A 19,845-nucleotide genomic window follows, 5' to 3' on the forward strand; every position below is an offset into this window, starting at 1 on the left:
AAGCAAAACTATCATTCTTTTACAGAAATAAGACTTGTTTTACCCAGAACTGCAGAAAACAAATTGTTCGATCAACCTTTTTATCTGTTTTGGACTATGGCGATACAATTTATAAGCATACTTCTGCCGCGACTCTTAAATCTCTTGATTCAGTATATCTTTCAGCTCTAAGATTCATAACTGGAGATAGCTTCAGAACACATCATTGTACATTATATCAGAAAGTTGGCTGTGAGAAGGGAACAACAACACTGTATTCTATTTATTTACAAAGCATTACTGGGCAAACTTCCTACATATATCTTTTCAATTACAGATCACTTTCTCTCTACACTAGATCCCATGACTATTTGATTCTTGAAGAACATCATGTTAATACTGAAATTGGAAAACTGGCTAAAATGGAAGAGCTGATCCCTTATACTCATTTCAATTATCTGTTGGCAGATTTGGTACAGTGTGAATGTGCTTTTTATGAATGATGTTGAGGTCTCTGACTGAATGTCGTCTCTGTTTGTATGATTGCTGTAAATCTTGTTGTTTTTTATTTCAAATAAACTTTGTTTTTATCTTTTCTGTATGTTCTGTACTCACGGCAGCCTTGGAAAAGAGAGCATACTGTCAATGGCCCCTCCCTACAGAAATAGAGGTTAATAAAATTTATTTCCAGAGGGAATGATGCACCTTACACCCAAAGAATTTAAAAACACTCCCATTTGCCTCATTGTTAAATAACATATAATTATTTGCCTTTATATTAAAGACACAATTCCCAACGCAGCAAATCCTAGCTTTGTTTTATATACAACAAAATTGTTGTAATCATTGCTGTATGTTTATCATGACATTTATATTATTTCTTACTATTATTTCCAACAGTGACATTTGTCGTTTTTGGGTTGTTTTTTTTACTGTTTCTTATCTTAAAGTTTGGGCTGGGAGGTTACAAATGTTTCTCATTTGCATAAAAAAGCAGTAGAATGATGACCATGATGTCCTGATATAAACAACAGTGAACTTAGTGGAGGAATCACTACTCAACCTCATGTTGTGGCAAATCATAAAAAAATAAATTATAACACAGAACTGTGGGAATCACCAGAGATGACAAAGTTACTGATTGTTATTGATTATTGTCATTTAAAAAAAAGCTAAAGTTAACTACGCAGTCTAAAAGTGTTGAATGAGCCTTTTGTCTATCTTACAGACTAACAATATAAATCATTAGATTAGATAAGATTTATTCTTGACATCCATGTTGATCTTGATGTCCACATGATAATTTATATCATTGTGGTTTGGGAACTAATGGATTGTTACTTGAAGACCTACTTCATGTTTTGTGTTCAGAGGCAAGAAAGAAAGTAAGGACATTTACTCAAGTACTGTACTTTAGCTCAGGTGAGGTACTACTTTGTTTTTCCACCACCTTTTAATTTACATCAGCATTTAAACAGTTTAGTACAACTTCTCTACATAGTACTGCCAGTACTTTGTGTTTACTTTTATTCAGGCAAATCTTTAAATGAAGGGTTTCTACTGCCTTTTCACAGCAGACATTTTGACATTCACAGTATGAAAAACACAGGTGTAAACATTAAACTTAATGATGGCTGTCATGGTTACTGGGACACTTGGATAGAAAGGAGTCATTGTTAATGTTATTAGTAACACCAGTGCTTTTCCCACTATGACAACTCAAAACGTCTGCTGTGAAAAAGGCCTTATGGAATATCTTTCATTTTGTTGCTACTTTTGCTCAAGTAAATGATTCTTCATGACAGTTTAGAGGGAAACTATTTTACAAACAGGTACAGATAATCCCTGCATGCTTTATGTTTTTGTAGTATCTCTTTCGGTGCTGTACTTTTTAGGCATTGTCTACCTTTCTACGTTAAGAAAGAGGCATCACTTGGGTTTTAACAACGTTTCGCTTATGAGTTATTGATCTGGGAAGTTTGAACCTGTGAATATATTTCCAACTTAATGAGGTGCTGTTTTTTTGCCCCTTCTGGCACTTGGTGCCCTATAAGCACAGTGCGTGATGTGCATCATGTATAACAGTGGCGCTGCTGCAGATTCATTTTCTATGACCCATTTTCTACAAAAGAAATGTCAACTATTTTATTAGTTTCAATATATCGAGGGCTTGGAGCCAAAGGGGCCTAAGTGCCATGTGCGGCTAATATGAGTTTTATATATCAAATTAAAGCTCTCAGTGAGATCTTCGCAGTGCCAAAAGGACACAACTGAAATGATGACCCACAAGTTGTGATTAAAAGAAAACAGAAAGGTGTAACAGTAAAAGTCAGTGCAAAAAGGGCGTAAGCTCACTTGCGCCCTTTTGGCACTGAGCAAAGCATTGTGGGTACAACATTCTAACAACACTTAAGTCTAATTGGCTGAGAGGAAAGCATGGTCAAACGTTGAAAATAAATATTTGACAGCAGGTTTTAATGAGTTTGATGGAAGATGAACCAGATGAAATAGATGATCTTGATATCGACTTTGAGCCAGAAGGTAAATTCTTTTATACTTTTCTCACTCATCATTAGCATGCGAACAGTCCGAGCATGCTAGCAACATGATCGCAACATGATCATATCTTAATTAGTATTCTATGTCAATATTACATTCATGAAAATAGGTTAATATTGCCATAAAATGATTAGGCCTCTAGATTCAAAATGTTATTTTAAAACTTAAGAGTGTAAACTGGCCAGAATGAACAGTGGCATTAGCTAAAGTTAGCCTATGAATGCTATAATGTGTACACTATGTTATGCATACATGCTATGTGCCCTACATACATGTTGTGTAAAAGAAAAGCATGAATACATTTTTCTATTTATTTATAAATTGTTTATTTAGGAGGGTATCTGACTGAGGTCCAGGAGAAAGAGCAGCCAGGAAACGAGGGAGAGAGAGTTCAAGAAATAGAGAAAGATCAATAAATAAATGATAAGGGCATTTTAAAAGCCTTGATGAAAGTTGCTGTGCATTACTTCAAGGTATTTGTCCTTATCTTTTTTCAGTGTTGACTGAAGTGTAATTGATCAGTTTTAATTAAAATTAATGTGGTTTACAATTGTTTATTTACATATGCCCATATTCTGCATTAGTCTATGGGGAAAATGTTTGTGCCAAAAAGGTGTATCTCACTCTTTTGCCATTTTTAAAATGTTTAATAAATATTTTTCAACTTAAACTATAGCAGTATTCCTTTTATAGTAATGCTCAATCTGATAACACAAAAAGATCAAATATTGTGTACAGTATGTGGCAAAGGTAGCTGATTCAAGTTTGATCAAAATTTGTTTTGGCTCTCCTGTAAAATCTGATGTAAGGCACTTACGCCCCTTTGGCTCCAATGTATATAGCCAATGTTATTGAAGTCCAGATTAAATTAAGTTGTGTGGGCAATTTAGAGTTTCCAATTGATCTGTATATCTCTGGAATGTGGGAGGAAACCGGAGCACCCGGTTAAAACCCACGTCAACACGGGGAGAACATGTAAACTCTACACAGAAAGGGCTAAGGCCGCAAATCGAACCCTAAACCTTCTTCCTGTGAGGCCATACTGAGCTACTGTGCTGCCCTAACTCTTAAAAAGGATGTGTTCTTTTACCCGCAGCGGCACAGTGCTCATTTTAATTGTAAATTGTTATGTGTTTTGTGTAAAACTGAAATCAATCAATCAATTTATCAATCAATTTTTATCTATATAGCGCCATATCACAACAAAAGTCATCTCAAGGCACTTTTCACATAGAGCAGGTCAAGACCGTACTCTTTAATTTACAGAGACCCAACAATTCCCCCATGAGCAAGCACTTGGCGACAGCGGTAAGGAAAAACTCCCCTTTAACGGGTAGAAACCTCAAGCAGACCCCGGCTCTTGGTGGGCGGCCATCTGCTTTGACCGGTTGGGTTGAGAGAGAGAAAGAGAGAGGGAAAGGGGGAGGGGGGACAGAAGAACAACAATCATAACAACAACAAGTATAAGTATCAATAGCCAGGGAAGGATGCCATCAGGACTGTGAAGGACCGCGAAGGCTCGGCCCAGAACCCGGGGTTCCTGTGAGATGAGAAAGCACAAAAAACTCCGGGGAAGAAGCAAAGTTATTGACATGCATTGATGTTACATTAATGCATACAGATGGAGAGGAGGAGGAGGAGAGAGGAGCTCAGTGCATCATGGAAAGTCCCCCAGCAGTCTAGGCCTATAGCAGCATAACTAAGGGCTGATCCAAGGCGAGCCTGGTCGGCCCTAACTATAAGCTTTATCAAAAAGGAAAGTTTTAAGCCTACTCTTAAACATAGAGCATAGAGAGGGTGTCTGCACCCCGGACTGAATCTGGTAGATGGTTCCATAGAAAAGCAGCCTGATAGCTGAAGGCTCTGCCTCCCATTCTACTTTTAAAGACTGTAGGGACCACCAGTAGGCCTGCATTCTGGGAGCGCAGTGTTCTAGTGGGATAATACAGTATTATGAGCTCTTCAAGATATGATGGTGCCTGACCATTAAGGGCTTTGTAAGTTAGGAAATCCTGTTAATCGTGCTGATTGAACACACTTGTGTGTCCTAGTCGTCATGTGATCCACCACTGATGCAGGAGGTGAACGGCTTCCTCAGAACCTTGTCCAAGGAGGAGAACATCCTGGTGACGGCCGGACGCTTCTTCTTCTTTGGAGGCGGCGTTTGTGTTGATCCATTCTCCAGTTGGATGACTTCACAGGCTGGATTGACTCTTGCAGTGTTTCTCTGGAAAAACCTCCTCAGTTTCCTCACAAAGGTGCTGATTCTTCCTGTGGACTTCTGTCCAGAGAAATTCTCTCTCCGTGATACATCCACTGCCGGTCTGGGAGAAGCTTTTATGATATCAAAACTGCAGGCTGAACCCTCAGATGAAGAGCAGATTGATTCTGCATCCTCAGCGTCAAACTCCTCAACACTGGTGACTTCGTCGGGACCGGAAAACTCAGGGAGGACTGAACTCTCAGAGGAAGAAGAGATTGAATCTGCATCCTCAGCGTCAAACTCCTCAATGTCGTTGATTGAGTCTGCACTGGAATATAGATTGGGGTCATCATCTGGGGATCCTTCTTCAAGTCGTTTCCTTCTCCAAAGGCACCATTGCAGGATCTGGACCATATGATAGACCATATCATCCACAAGAGATTTGTTGTAGATGTTAGACTCAACAGCCTTGTGTAATTCTGGGAAAGCAGTCGATGAAAAAATTTCAGCCAGTGAGAGGTTCACCCTCCTCGTCACCTCTGCTGAGACCAACACCAGCAGTTTATCTGTGTTATGGGATCTCTTTGGTTCAACTCCCATCCCCGCTCCAACAGACCAATGCAGGCATGTCCCAATGTGGACTTTTGTTATTTTCTCATGCACCATGTAATGAAACCAGTGGGACTCTGACTCACGAATCCTGTTCCTTAAAAAGAGAAACAGTCACACATTAGTCAACTGACCTGTCCTGGGCAGTGCTATTCAAACATTTCCTTCTTTTATGACATTTTTCATTACTCAGGGCCTTTATTTGAACAAAACACATAAACTCTTTAGACTAGGATGTGGTGGAAAATGTTTTAAAAGGCAGTATTGATCATTAACTGTATTTTTGTGGATCCTAATAATCCCAGAGTTACAAAAAGCTACATACAATATGGATGTTGGAGAAGAAGGTGTGAGTGAATAACAGAGTTTGGAAGTTTTTGACTTACATTATGATTGAAGTGTTGCTGGACCCTGTCTGATGCATCCTGAACCGGACCCGAGCAAACATCTCTTTATGCACTATGTGGGTGATCTTGTCCACTATATCAAGACACAGGCCCGAGAGCAACCTGATGGTATCGGTGTCAGTGTGGTCAGTTGCCAAAAACTCCCACTGCCTGGAGGAAAAGAGTAGGAATGGTTAAGCAAAACAAACATTTCACCAGTGTATACACAGTATATAGTCATGATTTCTGCTGCTTCATGATTTAATGTAACTGAAATGTAACTTTTGACTTACTCCTCTGTTATTTTGTGGAGACTTGATTTTATAATTGGTTTGATGGCCGTTTGTATCGACTCCACAGGGCTGGTGACTTTTTCAGGACTGGAAACATCAGATATCTCAGAGCAGATTGATTCTGCATCCTCAGCATTGAGCTCCTCACTGTCAGTGGCTTCGTCTACACTTGAAAACTCAGAGAACTCACTGTCCTGGGATGTTTCTTCAAAACGTTTTTCTCTCCAAATGTACCCATGCATGATCTGGGCTGTATGGTACACCATGTCATCCAGGAGAGACTGGCAGGAGATGTCAGACCCACTAGACTGGGGCAATGGTGGGAAAGAGGGTGCGTAAAAGAAGTCAGTAATAGAGTGGTTCACCCTCCTCGTCACCTCCCCTGCGACCAACTCCAGCAGTTTATTGGCGTTGTGGGAACTCTCCTCCTTAACTCCCATCCCCTCTGCAAGAGAGACATTCAGGGTATCTCGAATGCAGCACTGCATGGCTTCCTCTGACACGAGATAATCACTCAAATCCATCTCTGACGCATCAATCCTGCTCCTTAAAAAGAGTTACAGTCACACATTAGTCAACTGCTTTGTCCTGGGCAGTGCTATTCAAACATATCTCTCTTTTATGACCTTTTTTTATAACTCAGGGCCTTTATGTGAACAAAACACATAAACTCTGTAGAACAGGATGTGGTGGGTTTTTAAAAGGCAATATTGATCATTAACTGTATTTTTGTGGATCCTAATAATCCTAGAGGTACAAAATGCTACATACAATATGGATGTTGGAGAAGAAGGTACAAGTGAATAACAGAGTTTGGAAGCTTTAGACTTACATTGTAGTCGAAGTGTTGCTGGACCCTAAGCTCTGCATACTGTTATAGACCTGAGGTAACACGTTGTCCATTATCATGCAGGTGATCGCCTTCACTACATCCTGGCACAGGTCCGAGAGCAAGCTGATGATATCCGTGTCAGTGTGGGCAGTTGCCAACATCTTCCACTGCCTTGAGGAAAAGAGTAGGAATGGTTAAGCTAAGCAAAACAAACATTTCACCAGTGTATACACATTATATAGTCATAATTTCTGCTGCTTAATGACTTAATGTAACTGAAATGTAACTTTTGACTTACTCTTCTGTTAGTTTGTGAAGATATGATGTAGTCACTGGGTCAATGGCCTTGAATAGGGAAAATCGTGCTGTGATGCGGTGACGCTCTCCATCAAATTCATATGATGAAATCTGACAGGAAAAGAAACAGGTTTTAACAACCAGGCATCTTTTACACAACAAAAACAGTTCTCATTAGGGTACTGTAAAACATCTATGTGTTCAAAATGTGACAACACTATTAACAGTGTGGTAGTTGGTGCACAATTCACAAACCATCTCTTAATGAAATGTGCAAGCTGTCTGCATTCAGAGTGAGCAGATATAGATCTGTGACTCTGTGTGATTAATGTGTTGTAAAATGTTGCATAACAATTAACTGTCAGATATTAAAAATAATAAAAATTTGGAAGTATGTAGCACAGTGCGATGAATAACAAGGTATTTTTCTCACACACATTGATTTTAATTGCATAAACTTTTATCATCTCTACACTAACTGATCTGAACTGAACTGAACTGAACAACATCTCCAAAATGAGGCCATTTCTTTCCTATTGTAAAGTCTTTACACTGGTTACCTGTTAGTTTTCCATTTTTAATACATTTTGTCAATCACTTGTAAAGCACTATGAATTGTTTTTTATTTGTTTGAAAGGTGTTATATAAATAAAGTTCGATTGATTAATTGAATCTATGTCTGCATAAAGATCAATTCATTTCTAATTTATTTTAAATAGAATCATAGCTGACAAAAGTATTTTCTAATCTAAGTAGGCTGGAGTATTTAATCAAAATGGAACGGAAAAGGATGAAATGGGCTCACTGGTCAATCACAACCGAACCTGATTTTCTTACCTGTGCGTTCTCCATAACGGCTGATAGTTTCTTTATTGATTTCTCGGTAGTTTCCACGATGAAGGTCTGTGTACAAATGATCACTGAGGTTATCTTGAGTTGATAAAGTGACTAGAACTGAAATGTCATAAAGGACCAAACGTCACAAAGCCACTCGCATGACGTCAAAGCGCTCTATCCACGTGTAGAACGCAGGAGCAGCGCCGCCGCTACGTGCACGCGCCTCACGCGCTGTGCGTAACACACGTAACTCAGCGTAACAGACAAGTGCTGATGTGTGCGCCTGATTCCGTGACAATTGGACAGGGTTTCAAAAACGTTTTGATTAATATCTATGGAGTAAACAGACACTTTTCTATCTAGACACGGTGATAGAGGCACAGATGAGAATTGTTCTATTTTTTATAGATACACTGTAAGCGATTTTTACTAGTATGACGAAGTTATGATCCGCCCTACTCTGCCTCTGACTGGCTTACCCTGATATTCGTACCCTCTTACAGAGTACAGGCGTAACCGCTGCTAGTACATTTTCTTTTAATGGTTTTAGGCCTGTTTGCGCTAGCGGTAATTAGCATTAGCATTATCACTGTGAACCATAAATTGTTAATGCACCGTTCTGATCTATATAGCAGCTAGCGCTATCACCAGTTCCACCCTCTCATCCAAATATGGTAACTTCTGGCTCCAAAACTCAAACATGGCAACGGTCAAATCCAAGATGGCTTGTGCTTTTACTTTTACTGTTTTATTTCCCCGTTTTCAGATGTCTTGAAGTTATGTTCGTAACCCAAAACAACCATATACAACTTCAAATGAAACTTCACAAAACACTGTTACTGGATATACACACTCAACACTATGACACCAAATGGATTTAAACGCACAATATGTAATTTCAGCCACTAGGGGTCTCTCAATCAAAACAACAACAAAAGAGGGAGTGTGATGACGGTGTGAAGTAGCAAGGGATCATGGGAGTTGTTGTCTTCAGTGTTAAACAACGTGCTTCTCCGGGGTAGGATTACTCCAGTGTTCATTCTTCAGGATGTTTTTACCGGAAGCAGAATTATCCGCAGAGGTCTCCTCCTCTCCAAAACAAACGGACCTGGTGATTACAGGGAAAAACGCTGAATAAAGCAGTTTCGCCTAAAAAAAATCAGCGTTTCTCCAACTATGTTCGGCGAGCAATGGACGTCTGGTAGGGGCTGTTATCTGAGCTGCTGCCAACATTTGCACTGTTTATTTCTCATATAACTTAAGATCCAGACGTCCGATGACTAAAATCATTCATCCGGCTAAAAGATATAGTAAAAAACGACCAAAATTTATCATGAAAATGTGGCTCAAAACGGAATAAAAGTCCATTTATAACAGTGTCTGTCGAACAACCACAATGCCGATGTATTACTTACTCTTTGGTAGATGCAATTGTAGCGGACAAACTCAACGCTGACGCATGCATCTTGTGCACTATACTCTTTGGTAGAGGGTTATGACTATGGCTCACATCACATATTTCTGATGTGATGTGAGCCAAATAAACAAGTGAAATGTTAGTATTTTATCCTCCTTGATTAGAAATTTGAGATGTGCTACCTTTTCCATATTTTTGGAACATGCCTACTGGATTTTGGGTTTAGCACTCTGCTGAGACTCCCATTGTTGAAGCTCAACCTCCTTCTCCAATTCAGTATAAACTTGTTCTATACAAATCTGTAATCTCTTAGCTCTCAGTAGCTATTTTCATTTTTTCTCCACTTCAATCCTATGGCCTGTAAATGGCAAGCTGTGTTGTCAACGCAGAAAAAACTCAACTTACAACATGTATTCTTTGGAATGTAGCCAAAAAACTATTTACGAACAAAATCAAAACTATAGTGGAAATTATTCTTCAATAGTTCATCTTTCAATATGTGTGGTCATTTTGTCTGTATCTCTATCCTATGGTGTGCTGTTGGCATTTGAAATTGGCCAAATTTTTTGGTACTAATAGCTGGTTGAAAGTGCAGATATTTTTGTGAAGATATTTGAAGACTGACTGAAAGAAAAACAGTTTGTTGGTTCGATACTAATGTTCTAAGGATGGTAAATGAGTCAATTTCAGTATTTACAATTAAACTATAACTTTAATTGATTTTCAAATTTTAATCACATTTAGACTAGTAGTCTACTGAAAACAGTAAAAACACATTTTAAAACCATTCAGTTCATTGTGAAGAGACATCAGTCATAACATCTTGAATCATCATCTCCTCTTAAACTAAAACTCATCTGAAAAGTAAAGATTAAGAATTATTGCTTATGTAAGGATAGAATATAGGCCTATCCAGAATGAATTAACCTATGCAGTATCACTGATATTTAAATATGAGTATTGATTATCTGAATTACGGCGCTGATTCATCAGGTGAGGTCAAAATTGGGGAGGAAAATAGTTAAAAAGTCAAAAGAGAGAAAATCTCCATTGAAACACAGTCAAATGAGCTTAAAGGGAACATCAGTGAATTTAAGATTGAAAGACAGGATATTTGATTCTCTGCACATGAAATTAAAAAAACAACTATATGAAATAAATCTATATATGGTGCACTAACATAGCATGAAAAGTATAAATTGATCATGCAGAAAAGTAATTAGCTGTAGTCATTTATATCCACCCCAGACAGTGTGTTTTTTTGGTAGCGTCCCCTTTAAGCCCACCAGGTAAAAATGTTAATTAAAAAATAAACAAAGATAAACATACACATTTATTATCTATTTAACAGTATAATAATATAAACTGCATACAAAAATGTAAACTACACATGCTTATGTCATTGCAATGAACCACACTATGCAGCTATTGTATTGATGCAGCATGTGGTTTGCCAACATGCTAAAACTCATATTTTGATTTCAAAAGAAAAAATATTTCTAATTCAAGTAATATACTAACATATGTCTTACTCAGAACACTAATCAAGTAAATTTTGATAACAAATGAGTATTTACTAAACACGGGAGTAAAAGTATGCCAAACATTTTATCTTCTGAGGGTACCAAAATCATCACAAGTTTTTTGATACTTCTTCTGGGATCAGCAGGCACATGTCACACGTGCTTTGATAACTTAATATTGACAAATCTGATTGATTTACATAAAAAGTGTCAACTCAGAAGTTGCAAGTGGGCTTATATGGTACATGGGCTTAATAGGGACGTTTATCCTACGTTAGCTGGGTGTTGTTCATAACATAACATAATTGTGTAGCTATTAAACAGGGTTTTGTAAATGTTTTTCGCTTTTATTTTAGACCTGGTCTTTGTGCTCAGGACCACAGGACAACATAAAGGAGTACCTGCAGTTTAAGGTATCTGACAATATCTGTCACTCAGTAACTTACTATGAGTAACATCATTCATTAAAATCGTTGTAGTGCTTACAGTATTAGATCATTTTGTCAGAACACTGCTTAGCCTACATATTCAGACCTGCCAACTTGTACACATTTTGCGTTGCATGTACACATTTTGACATCAAAGTACGCTGGTACGATTTGTCATTCTAAACTACGCAAAATCTGGTGGCGCCTGTAAGTTCAATTAATAAATGTATGGTTCAGTTGTGCATGTGCAGTACTCAAGTCCAACAGCAAGAGGCAGCAGCTTGTAGCTTGCCGAAAAGCAACAGAAGAAGAAGAGTTCCACCAGTCATAGCACCGGATTCATTCCTCTAGCCTTCACCCAAATATCAGCAGGGATATGGTCCATACATCCATGATATGGTCATACTTGACAAATACGTAATGACATTACAAGAGACTGCAAAGCGAAAGCAACATGTCACTGATTTTAACCCTTGCGATCCCCCCTCTCACTCCAGCTGGTTATTTCCTTAAGTGAGGACGCCACTTTTAACTCCTTAGTAAACGTGAACGTACTTGGGTGGATGTGGAAAGTTGAAATTGTGAATTGAGTTAAGTTAACGCAGACCTTCCAACTTTGGGAAAATATTTAACGTTAATAACGTTAGCCTAACGTTACGTAATTTGCAAGCTAGCTTGCAGGTGTGTGTAAAAGGTAGAATGGGCCTGTGGCCTACTAGGTGTGTATGTGTTGGCACTGTACTCTATAACTTTGCCTACTACAGGAAAATTTCAAGGAAACACCCCCTACTGCAAATTAAGTAGAATATGTAAGGAGGGATGTGATGACTTCTACAGTTTCAACAGTCATGTTCATATTCAGCCTGTATTGTCATTAGGTCATCATACCATTAAGTTACAGCCTTCCTATGATGAGAACTGTTGTATTAACCAGCTCTAAAATATTGATTTAATCGTAGCCACAAAATAGTCTGTTTAGGCTGGTTTGGGTTTTACAGCTACATTATCATCTTTTCAAATTAGCTAAAAATCATATTTTCAAAAATCAAATTGGCTTAAAGTTTGATTATTGTGGAGATGTTAACAATATAAATATAGAAATGCAGCAGTAGTGGTAGGTTAGTGTGTAGCCTGAGTGAAATTGTGTTCCTTGGTGAACTGTGTTTAGGCAGGTGAAAGACAAATGGACAAACAGCCATAAATGACCAACTAACAGTATCTGCAGATATTTCTGCAAACAATCTGTTATTGGTAGCAAGAATTTTCATATCAGTGCATCCCTCACATTTTTGTCAGTTTTTTGTCTATGCCGGGATATGGCGGAGGAGATCACCCACATAGTGCTGGACAACATGTTACCTCAGGTCTGTTACATGATGCACGGCTTAGGATCTAGCAAGACTTCGACCACAGTGTAAGTCAAAAGCTTCCAATAAACTGCTGATGTTGGTCACAGCAGAGGTGACGAGGAGGGTGAACAGCTCAATTACCGAATTTTTGTTGTTGTGTAAAAGATGCCTGGTTGTTAAAACCTGTTTCTTTTCCTGTCAGATTTCATCAGATGAATTTCATGAGGACAGTCCTCGCGTCAAGGCATGATTTTGCCTATCCGAGGCCGTCGACCCAGTGACCAGTTATTTATAAAATAACAAGAGTAAGTCAAAAATTACATTTCGGTAACATTAAGTCATCAATCTGCAGAAATTATGACTCTATACTGTGTATACACTGGTGAAATGTTTGTTTTGCTTAACCATTCCCACTCTTTTCCTCCAGGCAGTGGGAGTTGTTGGCAACTGCCCACACTGACACCAATACCATCAGCTAACGTTAGCTGGGAGGCTAGCAGAGGCTAACTGGCTGTGCTTCCCTCCGGTCATGCTGCAGCTAAAGCTCCGCTAGGATGTGGAAAGTTGAAATTGTGAATTGAGTTGAGTTAACGCAGACCTTCCAACTTTAGGAAAATATTTAATGTTAATAATATTAGCCTAATGTTACGTAATTTGCAAGCTAGCTTGCTTGTTCACCAGGCATTTAAGGTGGCAATGTAACGTTAGGACATATTGTCCATATGTCGCAGATTGTAAAACGTGACTTTTTCATAGTGTGTATTCATAATTATTGTTGCAGCCAAACCCGTAACTGTAATGAGAGGAGCGGTGGCACAATGGAAAAAGAGTGAGTTAATGTGCCACAGAAATAACGTTACCTCGAAAGTTACCAGGAGCTGTGTGTGCGCAGGTGTGTGTAAAAGGTAGAATGGGCCTGTGGCCTACTAGGTGTGTATGTGTTGGCACTGTAGTCTATAACTTTGCCTACTACAGGAAAATTTCAAGGAAACACCCCCTACTGCAAATTAAGTAGAATATGTAAGGAGGGATGTGATGACTTCTACAGTTTCAACAGCCATGTTCATATTCAGCCTGTATTGTCATTAGGTCTTCGTACCATTAAGTTACAGCCTTCCTATGATGAGAACTGTTGTATTAACCAGCTCTAAAATATTAATTTAATCGTAGCCACAAAATAGTCTGTTTAGGCTGGTCTGGGTTTTACAGCTACATTATCATCTTTTCAAATTAGCTAAAAATATATTTTCAAAAATCAAATTGGCTTAAAGTTTGATTATTGTGGAGATGTTAACAATATAAATATAGAAATGCAGCAGTAGTGGTAGGTTAGTGTGTAGCCTGAGTGAAATTGTGTTCCTTGGTGAACTGTGTGTTAGGCAGGTGAAAGACAAATGGACAAACAGCCATAAATGACCAACTAACAGTATCTGCAGATATTTCTGCAAACAATCTGTTATTGGTAGCAAGAATTTTCATATCAGTGCATCCCTCACATTTTTGTCAGTTTGCTGCATGTGTGCACGTGATGTACAAATTATGTATAATAATTCATTGTGCGAACAGCAGTGATTTGCATCTGACGCATTTAGGTTGCCGAAGTGGTACTGAAAAAATTCGTCCAGGGTTGGCAGGTCTACATATCACCCAGATACTTTATTTTTCCAAACAATTTTATTATGTGTGTGGATTTTAATTAATAGCAGTTTGTTTGTTACTTGTAGGGTTGGCTACCAAAGCAATTCAGCAGGTACCATGTATGCCATTATGAAGAGGTGGCTTCACTGGGAGACCACACTGGTTTTAATGCCACTGTGCTGGTGGATGTCTGCACTGAGCAGACCAAGGAGTGGGTGACAGTATCGAAGGGGTCGTCCAGAGTGACGTGGATGGTGAATGTTACCCGACCAAGGTTGGGGCGCCGCATGTAAGTTTTGCTGTCGAAACTTCTTAAAGCAACTTATTAGTGACCCTTTTTCCTTTGGCCCATACTGCAGTAAATTTATTACATTGTGACAGAGAAATCAATGCAGATCCGCAAATCGGGATGGGAGTTAAGGCAAGGTGATCCCACAACACAGATAAACTGCTGGTGTTGGTCACAGCAGACGTGTCGAGGATGGTGAACCGCTCACTGGCTGGAATTATTTCATTGACGGCTTTCCCACAATTACACCAGGCTGTTGAGTCTAACATCTCCCCCGAATCTATAGTGGATTATATGGTTTATCATATAGCCCGGATCATGCAATGACGCCCTTGGAGAAGAAAATGACTTGAAGGATGGGTGGGGATGGGAGTTAAGGTGAAGAGCAGTTGAGTTCCCACAACTCTGATAAACTGCTGGAGTTGGTCGCAGGAGAGGTGATGAAGAGGGTGAACCACTCAATTACTGACTCCTTTTACGTACCCTCTTTCCCACCATCACCCCAGTCTGGTGGGTCTGACATCTCTTGCCAATCTCTCGTGGATGACATGGTTTACCATACAGCCCAGATCCTGCATAGGTGCTTTTGGAGAGGAAAACAACTTGAAGAAAGATCCCAGGACAGTGACTTCACCGACGATGAGGAGCTCAATGCTGAGGATGCAGAATGAAAGATCAGTCCTTTCCGAGTTTTCCTGTCCAGACAAAGTCACTAGCCCTGTGGAGTTAGTAGACATGGCCATCAAACCAATTATAAAATCAAGTCTCCATAAAATAACAGAAGAGTAAGTCAAAAGATACGTCAAGTCATCCAGCTGCAGAAATTATGACTCTATACTGTGTATACACTTGCTTAACCATTCCTACTCTTTTCCTCACACTGACACCGATACCATCAGGTTGCTATCGGGCCTATGCCGGGATATGGCGGAGGAGATCACCCACATAGTGCTGGACAACATGTTACCTCAGGTCTGTTACATGATGCACGGCTTAGGATCTAGCAAGACTTCGACCACAGTGTAAGTCAAAAGCTTCCAATAAACTGCTGATGTTGGTCACAGCAGAGGTGACGAGGAGGGTGAACAGTTCAATTACCGAATTTTTGTTGTTGTGTAAAAGATGCCTGGTTGTTAAAACCCGTTTCTTTTCCTGTCAGATTTCATCGGATGAATTTCACGAGGACAGTCCCCGCGTCAAGGCATGACTTTGCCTATCCGAGGCCGTCGACCCAGTGACCAGTTATTTATAAAATAACAAGAGTAAGTCAAAAATTACATTTCAGTAACATTAAGTCATCAATCTGCAGAAATTATGACTCTATACTGTGTATACACTGGTGAAATGTTTGTTTTGCTTAACCATTCCCACTCTTTTCCTCCAGGCAGTGGGAGTTGTTGGCAACTGCCCACACTGACACCAATACCATCAGCTAACGTTAGCTGGGAGGCTAGCAGAGGCTAACTGGCTGTGCTTCCCTCCGGTCATGCTGCGGCTAACGCTCCGTTAGCCCCCTAGCTAGCCCCGAATCTCCGTTTGGATCCAACCGGAGCACCGAGCCCCGGTTTGTTATTCAGGTCAGTGGGAAAGTGGGAAGTTGGAAGAAGCAGCGGGTCTGTCAGGCAGCTGAGTGAAGTGGAGCCTGCGGAGGAAGCACCGGTTAGCCCCGGTTTCATTACAGGCAGATTCACTCACTACAGTGGGTGAGGAAATAAAACCAATGACTCAATAAGTACAAACACTTAATTTATTCCTGTGGAGCCGACATGCAAACTGTTTTGGTTTAGTAAATTTCAGCTGTCAGTTAGCCTGGTTAGTCTGTGGACAGACTCTCAAGCCTGTCAGAGGCGTTTAGGGAGGAGCGAAAGAGTACCGCTGTAAATTAAAGGGGTTCGCTTGATTTGCAACACAAGACAAAACGAGAACATCATTACAAAATGACAATAATAAACAATAATCATTTTATCTCAATGATCTTGTTTTCATAATCGTTGGAAGGCAAAATTATAATCAATATAAAGTTCGATTAATCGCACAGCCCTAGTATATATTGTTAATTACTTTTTATCTGGTTCAGTAGTGTTTAGTGATTTTCATGTGTGATCCATATATGCTAATTTGATGTTATTAGGGCAATCTATTAAGTTTCTTCCAATATTCCTAATAAGGAAGTAAGGAGGATTTTTTCTGAAATCTTAGATGATTGACAGATTTTGATAATCAGTTAATAAATTCAGTCATTTTACAAGCCAATATGCCGGTTTAGGTTTCTTAAATGTGAGCATTTGCTGTTTGTCTATTTTTATACCACTCTAAAATAATATCTTTGAGTTTTTAAGCTGTTGGTTGGACAAAATATTATATCTGAAGATGTCACTATGTTGTTAAAATGATCTGCAGTTTTATTAGTAGCCTAAGAGACAAATATCATAAAATCCAGACAAGTAAAACTGAAACTATCTGTGTGGCCTGATCAAGCGGCAACCTCCAGAGCTGAAAAGTGAAGCCAATGCGAAAGTGCCAAAAACCTGCATTCTATCTAATGGCCATCAAGGGGCGACTCCAGTGGTTGCAAAAAGAAGTCTGATTGTATGGAAGTCTATAAGAAAATGACCCTACTTCTCACTTGATTTATTACCTCAGTAAACTGTTTCCTAATGAGTTTATGGTCTCAATTGCTAGTTTCAAGTCTTCTCCAATACAGCATGGTGCTCATTTTATAATTTTAGAGTAAAATAGATGATAAAGCAGGGTATGCTTTAGGGCATGGCTACGTTGTGATTGACAAGTTGCCACCATGGTGACAATGTTGCTTACATAACGTAACTATTGCGTATAGGCATAGCTGCTGCCATTTCACAGTGTGTTTTCAGTTCACTAAAGTTAATTGTAACATTGTGGTCGCCTAAAAAAAGTCTTGTTCAGCGTTTGGTTGTAATAAAAGACACATCAATGAGTCGGATGATCAGTTTTTCTGGTGAGTACATTTTGTTTTAATGGTTTTAGGCCTGTTTTTCCCTAGTGAAAATTAGCATTAGCATTATCACTGTTAACCATGGCTTGTAAATGCATCATGCTAACGAAGCTAGCAGCTAGTGCTATGGTCAGCTCCACCCTCTCGTCCAAATATGGTCACTTCTGGCCCCAAAAATCAAACATGGCAACGGCCAAATCCAAGATGGCGATGGTCAAAATCGCTACACTCGAGACTTCAGAATGGCAGTTTGCAAACCAATGGGTGACGTCACGGTGACTGCGTCCATATTTTCTGGACAGTTAGGCACGGCAATTCCACTTGGACAAATCACATGTCACCATCAAGGAGCAATGGAGGGCTAACAAACTGATGCAGGGCAGGTGTGGAGGGAAAAGCAGGCTGGGAACACAGGAGGAAAAACACAGGGCAAACTGAAAACCAAAAGCCCACCATGCACATGAATGAACACTGTAGTCACACTGAGCAGGAATAACAAACACGCTTCAATATGACATTGACAACCTTAGGGTCTTTAAAGAACTCAGACAGTCATTGCCGTTGTCATGAACATGAAACAATAAGTTTGACAAGTGGCCTGCATGTAACAACAAAAATAGGACTGAAAGACAACTGTTGCTCTTAGTTTCATTTCACTTTTGCACTTAGATTCTACGAGGGTCAGTGTGTAGTGAGCAACAGTCCTCAGTCACATTTCCTTAAGAAAACAGGAAAAGTCTGAAGGTATCTGGTGGATTTGGGGGATTATGGCAACCAAGGAACACAGAGTTTGGGATTGTTTGTCAGACAAAATAAGAAATTTTATGACCTCACCTTGTTCTGTAGGATACTGATGTTTTTTACTGTTGTTGACTAAATGATTAATTGATTAATCAAGAAAATAATCAGCAGATTAATCCAAATGAGAATAGTCATCTGGAACGCAATCTTTTATCATCAGGGATTTCTTTAACAACTGGTTTTCCCTGTTTCGCTATGGATCAGTGAGCAATGAGATTAACAACAGTCAATAGATGAAGCTTTTACACATTTTTTTCAAACATCATAATCATACTTATCTTGATGAAGAGGTTCTGCTCTGAATTCTTCATATTGGTTTTTTCCTCCACTGAGGCTCTCACTTTTATGAAAATACAGCAAATCCAGAATGGAAATGGAGGTTAACAGTTTCGTCTGCCAAGGTTGTAAAGAAGGGAGGTAGACTGAAGCTCATCTGATCACAAATCATTTTTATCTCAGTAGCGTCCTTTGTCTCACTGAAAGCTTCAGGCATGTTAGACATTGTGATAAGATACAGTGAAGTTAATGATGAAGTCAACTGTCTCAGTAAAAATGTTCACTTTTAACTGTTTACTGAATATATACAAAGCACAGTCAGACTATAAACAGAGTTTTTATTATTCTTTTTCAATTTCTAAATATCTTCATGTATTGTGTATTTGTTAACACGTTAGGAATCAGAATCTGAGTTTCCTCTGTGGCATCCTTGAACACACTGATCCAAACCAAACCAGTTCAACTTCCAGTCATTTGGATCAGGTAATCCAAATCTAAAATATTAAAATGTCCATTCAACTTTTGCAAAACTTGAAACATTTCGTAGGTTTGTTCTAATACCAAACTAGTTGCATAAATGTTTCCTCTTTCTTAAGTGTGGTGACATTTTCTAAACTCAAATGGGCTCAGGGAGGATGAAAGTTTGGTCTTGATCAAAAACTTTGTTTCTCTCAGCAGCAACACTTGTATCAGCATTAACATAATTCTGACAAAACTCATACTCCACCCAGTGTTCAGAGGTCTGAGTATATAAATATGGCCCCTCAATAACATCTGAGGATGTAGAACGGCTGCATTAAAAGAGCCAAAACTGTGAGAGCCTGTCAGTCATCAAACAGCTCTAGGAGAGGATCAATTCAATTCCTCTTTCTAACACTAGAGGGAACAAAACACCACAAAACTGTGATAATTGAGCCACTTGAGAAACTTGAGACAGACATTGAGATTAATTTAACACAACAAAAATGATTAAGATTTACAATAAAAGCATTTATCACCATAAACACAAGTGCAACACAATAGTGTAAGAGAAAGATATATCAAACAAAGAGCAAAACACCAGTTAAAGAAAGTGAGAAAATATAAATAAGTAATAAGTTTTTTTTAGAAATGTGAATTTATTGTGAGTGGTAAAGTCTCTTTTCATTTTAAGCT

The 19,845-nt window shown here is 39.0% G+C and overlaps 1 protein-coding gene across 1 annotated transcript; it reads right to left on the reverse strand.

Moving 5' to 3' along the window:
• Positions 1-4,468: 4,468 nt before the first annotated feature.
• LOC121887852 lies at positions 4,469-15,765 on the reverse strand. Its single transcript, XM_042398899.1, has 7 exons — positions 15,738-15,765; positions 7,996-8,061; positions 7,160-7,269; positions 6,862-7,032; positions 6,030-6,575; positions 5,737-5,907; positions 4,469-5,447 (listed from the first exon to the last, which is right to left on the reverse strand). Exons 2-7 carry the CDS (start codon positions 8,008-8,010, stop codon positions 4,586-4,588), a joined length of 1,875 nt encoding a protein of 624 aa, XP_042254833.1. The 5' UTR covers positions 8,011-8,061; positions 15,738-15,765; the 3' UTR covers positions 4,469-4,585.
• Positions 15,766-19,845: the final 4,080 nt, after the last annotated feature.

This window comes from Thunnus maccoyii, chromosome 21 (assembly GCF_910596095.1).
Source record: "Thunnus maccoyii chromosome 21, fThuMac1.1, whole genome shotgun sequence".
NCBI classification, from domain to species: domain Eukaryota; kingdom Metazoa; phylum Chordata; class Actinopteri; order Scombriformes; family Scombridae; genus Thunnus; species Thunnus maccoyii.